At 50.3% G+C, this 6,000-nt stretch overlaps 1 protein-coding gene across 1 annotated transcript in view; it reads left to right on the top strand.

The window, feature by feature from the left end:
- Nucleotides 1–6,000, top strand: part of LOC102738374 (dynein axonemal heavy chain 9-like) — a 241,092-nt gene that overhangs the window by 208,007 nt on the left and 27,085 nt on the right. The window contains exon 39 of the mRNA XM_081806003.1: nt 541–723. Coding sequence (XP_081662129.1) covers nt 541–723 — 183 coding nt within the window. The remainder of the gene's footprint in view (nt 1–540; nt 724–6,000) is intronic.

Here is a 6,000-nt window from a genome sequence, read left to right as displayed (position 1 = left end):
TCCTGGCCTTACTCATTTACTTCAAAATGCCAGACTCAGCCTCCAAGTGCTTGCCCCTGAATAACCCAGGATCTCAGTGCTTCAGTTCCCATTTTCCAGGAGAGACACCCTGGTGGTTCCAGCTCCCCTGGTCTAATTGGCTGACAGTTTGTGTGGTGAAAGGAATCGTGGGCCTGGGAGGAGGTTGACATGATAGATGGGGATGCTTCTTCCAGGACCCAAGGACAGAAAGTGCAGTGCAGCCTCATGGAAACTCAGAATGGAGAGTGTGAATTTATATATATTCATCACTCCAGCTTCCTGTGGCCCCAAATGACCACCCTGGGCTATCCTATGCCTTTCCAGTTTGAGCCCCTCCGCTAACCAGGTCAGCCTCTGGGTTTTCCCAACTCCCGATTCTTAGAAAAGCACCTATGTTCTCTTCTCCAGCTGGTCAGCCCGTGGGTGGGCGACTGGCATCTTTACCTCCGTGTCACAGGGGAATGGAGTCCTGGAGGGTGAGAAGCCCTTCTTAACCCTGTGTTTCCCATTGCGGGGCAGGTCAAGGCCCTCCTGGAAGAAATCCTCGAGCGAGTGACAGAGGAGTTCAACATGCCAGAGCTGCTGGCCAAAGTGGAGGAGCGCACCCCCTACGTTGTCGTCACCTTCCAGGAGTGCGAGCGGATGAACGTCCTCACCAGGGAGATCCGGCACTCGCTGAGGGAGCTGGACCTCGGCTTAAAGGTAAGGGGTGGGGGGTCTTGGTGGGAAGGGGCATGGCCAGAGGACACAGCTGGACCCCCTGGGGGAGAGAGGGAGGAGGGGGTACCGGGGACCTGGGAGCTGGAGAGTTGTCCTAGAGCAATCCGAATGCCCGAGAAGGCATCACTCCCAGAAAGTGGGAGCGGCCAGGCTACAGGGAGGCTGAGACCCAAAGTTCTATAAAGTCTGAAGCCGTACTGAAGTTAGAAGTCAGCATATGCGAGCTGCCCGAGAAGACCACACTCTGAGGAGCAAGCTAGACGAAAATTTTGACAGCCTGGTGTCTTCTACCGACATAGTTGCTTTCGTGGGGGGGCGGGCAGAGGAGCACTGGAAAAAAAGTAGAGGTTCTAGAACTAGACGGCCCCGGGGTCACTTCCTCGCTCGCGGCCTTAAAGTGGCTTAGATCTCACTGTGTCTCAGCTTCTTCACCTGTAAGAGGGATGATGGTCTGACTTCATAAGGCTTTGGGGAAGGATGAAATAAATTCATTTACATCGAATGTTTAGAACAATCCTTAGTGTGTAGTAAATACCCCCAAAGTATTAGCTGATAATTATTATCGCCTCATCAAAGAAAAGGATGGTCATCTTTTTACAACACCAAGGTTGTAGGAAAGATCCAAGATACTGCACAAACTCTGCATTTCTCTTGAGCAATGGAAGAGTCTGTTTCTACCCCCAGTTACTTAAACACGTTTACCTGATGTGCCAGGAGGTAATTACGTCAGGGGCCTGGCCCGGACCCTCACAGAGAAGCACCTCTGTGACAGGCACACGGGGGGTCCTGCTGCCTCTCAGGGGCTGAGGAAGGGGACTGTTGTCAGCATACAGAGGCATGTTCATTAACAGAACCGCAGCCCCAGACAGAGGGAAGGTGAGAACCCAGTTTTGTAGCTCGGAGTTACGTGTGCGCGGGAGAAACAACTGTGTGTTTTGTCACAAGTAGTCACCTAGAAACTGTGGCACAAGACTGCAAATTCTACGTGAGTGGGCCTTTTTTTTTTTTTAATCTGTTAATTTTCTCCTCCCTCGTATACATGGAGGGAAGTAAGGAGAAAGGACAGAAAGGGATGGGGAAGAGAGTATTTGGTAATGTTTCCAAATTACGGGCCAGCCTGTAATCAAATGAAATACAACCTTCCATAGGACGATCTCAAATGTAAAGAAGGACTTGGCGGGTCACATTATGCAGCTCTATTACCGCGGTAAGCAGGTGTCCACTAGTAATGACCTCGAGCAGGTTTGCTGCACTCTCAGCTTATGGAGTCCATGCACTTGGCACAGTCTATTTACCCATCCGCCTTCCAATTCGTGCATTTTTCGTCCAAGAGCCGCGGCCGTGGTCGGGTGGCGTGAATCGTGAGCATGCCTGGGCGCAGATGAAGGGGGCCCCAGGCGAGGAAGTGTCTCTTTGCTCTCAGTCTAGTTCAAGAAAAGCTGACCACGAGCAGCTCAGGCAGGTCTGAGCACTCCCCGCTGGAGGGCGCAGGGAGATGGAGGGGGGAAAGGCTTCTCCAGGAGGAGGCCTTGGAAGAACGAGCAGGCAGGCAGATCATAACACAGGGCACACAGAGAGATGTGGGAAAAGAAAGAAAAAAAACAAGTCTGTGGCATCAGGGGAGGCACCAGCGGAGAAAGGGTGGGAGTACAACAGCGGGGACAAGGAGAAGAATCTTCCAAACGTGCCAGCAGAGGAGCCCTAACCCTGCTCTGAGTCACCTGCTTTGGCCAGAGCAGAGGGTCCACTCAGGTGAGTGGACAGGCAGTCAGGACAGCTGTGGCTTGCCTTTCTCTCCTGGTCCCTCTGGGAGCTGGAGAACAGGCATTTTAAAATGCTGTCATCTAAACCCAGTCTCGTGGCCTGGCCGTTGGGCCCCCCCGGGGGATTTCTCACAGCACACGTCCCAGTCCCACCTCTGCAGCTACGTTTTAAGCAGTGGCCAGGTGATTCTGGTGATGGGCCGTTTGTGAAGCACAGTGTTAAGACAAGCAGGTGGAGGGAAAAGATGGGAAAAGGAGCGTACGAGGGGACGGCAGCCGAGTTCAGGGAAGGGAGGGTGTTTAAGTCTAGGGGAGAGAGAAAGGAAAGGCAGCAGAGACGGGAGTGACCTGAGCGGGAGGGTCCACAGGATGGCCCCACTGCGCAGTGTCTGACACATTCAGACTGAAGTTCTCCTGAACAGTCACTTTCAAGTTCCAGGAGTGCGTCAGGTGGTGCACAAGGGGACTCACGCTACCCAGCACATCAGACAGGCAAACCCAAACACTCTGCCCAGACAGGGCACCAAAGTCAGGAGAGGTCTAACTAACTTCTTTTTAAAATCATGAAGTCAATACTCTTAGCATTTATGATAAACTTTTATTTGTATCCAGTCATAATTGGCTGGATGGGAAACCGTAAGGCTACCACCCACAAAGTATCAGCTGAACTGAGAGGCACAGTAATGCTAAGCTCAAGGACTGTAGGAGCTCAAAGCGCACAAAAGTGGTAGAGGAAGATAGGGTAGGCACCGAAGAGAGGTCAATTCATCATAACCATGTTCCCACAGAGAAATTTACCACAGTAAGACATCTGGCTCCTAGTCTTACACAATGAAGACAGGTTCTGTGAGTATCCAAGCTGACTGGTCAAAGGTACTGACTCCCACTAACCAAATGCACAAAAGCCTGATGTACAACACTCCTAAAGGCCACTTTCTTTCTCTATATTAACTAGGTATATATATATATATATTAACTAGGTATATAACCTTCAAAGGGCCATATACTGATGGCAGTGGGCCCAGAAAATCCTCTGCCTAGGTAGATAAATTCTAGGAGAAGCTAAATTCCTAGACCTTCGCTGTCTACAGTAGCGGCCAACGATAGGTTAGCACTTAAAATGTGACTAGTCCAAATTGAGATGTTCTGTAAGCATAAATTAAACACCATATTTAGGAAAGAGGCTGGGAAGATGGTGGAGTAGGAGGACCCTAAGCTCACCTCGCCCACAGATACAACAAGGTAACACATCATTGTAACTAACCCAGAAAATGACTGGCAGAACCGACTCCACAACTAGAGGTAAAGAGGCCACAGCAAAGAGGGTGGGAAGGGTGAAGACACAGTGGGGAGCTACAGCAACCGCGGCCGTCCATGGGAGGCAGGCAGCTACGGACACAGAAGGGGAGAAACAGACCATCACACAAGGGAGCCCTCACAGGGAGGACAAATCCCCATAACACCTGGCTCTGAAAACCAGAGAAGCCAAATTACATGAGTTCGTATGACCAGTGTGACTTAACACCTGGAATTGTACCGATCAGCAGGCTCAGCTCTGGGAGAGCCAGAGGCCAAGAGGAACCTGAGTCCCCGCCCTCAAGGAGGCAGCACAATGAATGAAGGGTCTGTGCAGATACAACAAACATAGAGCAGCGGTTTGAAAAATGCCTGGGGCATAGGGGAGGGAGAGTTATTTACTGATCTCAGAGCAAGTCTGCAGGGGCAGAGATGCTAGGGAAACTCCTCCAGGAACAAACAAAGGAGTTGCCAGGAGCCATTTCCCTTCCCCTGCCCTCCAGCGTAACCACACCACCACCTGTGGGAACCACATGCTTCCACTGCGCCCCATGCCTCCAGCCTGATGCTGTGGGTTCCCTCCTCCAGAAGCCCAGTGCAAACCTTGCTAAGACCACATCCTCCTCAGCTCACACACTTTGCAGATCCACCCCCTCCAACCCAGCTGGCCTCAATCCCCAGGGCAGCGGCAGGTCCCCTCCCTAGAGAACCAACGCACAAACCTTGCCAGTGCTGCACACCCCGCACGCGTCACGGATCTGCCCCCCTCCATACACTCCGGGCCAGAGCCCATCCGAAGTGGTACCTCAAAGCTCGCGGTGTGCAGGCAGCTCCGTGTCTGGGCCAGCACCGTTCAAAAGTGACTTCTGTCTTGGGGGGTGGGGGCTGGGGGGGAAACAACCACACACACAGACACACCACACGCGCGCGCGCGCGCGCACCAGCCAGACGGCAGCCCCACCCAGCAATGAAAGCTGCTCAGGGGACAACACAGGAAAAACGCCCTGCAGTTTGCTGCCACTGCATCTCTGGCAAACTGAGTCTGACTCAACTCAAACCCACGGGGCCCCAGACTGGCCCACTAACAGGACATGGACCAAACCCTGCCCACAACAGGTGAAGAAAGCCACTGCAGACGACTGGACTGAAGGAAAGAGTGGCTCAGCCCCAACAGGAAGGCACACGTGTCACACAGGAGACACCCCTGAAGCGCTAGGTTCCGGCAAACAGGGCACTATTTTCAAAAGCAGGAGATGCAGCTGACATTCCTAACACCGAGAAACAGACACAAACAGATAAAATGAAGACACAGAGGACTATGTCCCAAATGAAAGAACAGGACAAAACCACAGCAAGAGACCTAAGCGAAACGGATACAAGTCATATGCCTGATAGAGAATTTAAAGTAATGATCAAAGATACTCACTGGACTTGAGAAAAAAATGGAGGACATCAGTGAGACCCTTACCGATAAGATAAAAAAGAACTAATCAGAGATGAAGAACACAATAAATGACATTAAAAATACCCTAGAGGGAATAAATAGCAGGAGGGAAGAAGTAGAGGAATGAATTAATGAACCAGAACACAGGGTAACGGAAAGTCATCGAGCTGAGCAGGTGAGAGAAAAAAATTACGCAAAATGTGAAAAGACTTAGGGAATTCAGCGACACCATCAAGCATAATAACATTCAAGAAGGTAGGGCTCCCAAAAGGAGGAGAGAGAGAAAAGGGGGCAGAAAAATTATTTGAAGAAATAATAGCTGAAAACTTTCTGAATCTGGGGAAGAAAACAGAAATTCCAACAAAATCAACCCAAGAAGGTCCACACCAAGACACACAACAAAAAGTAGTGATAAAGAGAATTTTTAAAGCAGCAAAAAAAAGAAGTTATATATAAGGGAAACCCCATAAGGCTATGAGTGGATTTTTCAGCAAGAACTTTGCAGACCAGAAGACAGTGACATGATATATTCAACGGGCTGAAAGGAAAAAATCTGCAGCCAAGAATACTCTTCAGTAAGTCTGTTATTCAGAACTGAAAGAGAGAGAGAGAGAGTTTTCCAGACAAAAAGGAATTCGTCACCACTAAACCAGCCTTACAAGAAATGTTAAAGGGGACTCTTTCGGTAGAAAGGAAGGACCATAATCAGGACTAAGAAAAGGAGGAAGCACAAAGGCAGTAAAATTACCTGTGTTT

Source organism: Leptonychotes weddellii, chromosome 15 (genome assembly GCF_054177405.1).
Source record: "Leptonychotes weddellii isolate Sample4059 chromosome 15, ASM5417740v2, whole genome shotgun sequence".
Classification (NCBI taxonomy): domain Eukaryota; kingdom Metazoa; phylum Chordata; class Mammalia; order Carnivora; family Phocidae; genus Leptonychotes; species Leptonychotes weddellii.
The sequence above is the reverse complement of the archived record's forward strand: the minus strand, read 5'-3'. Positions and strand labels throughout refer to the sequence as shown.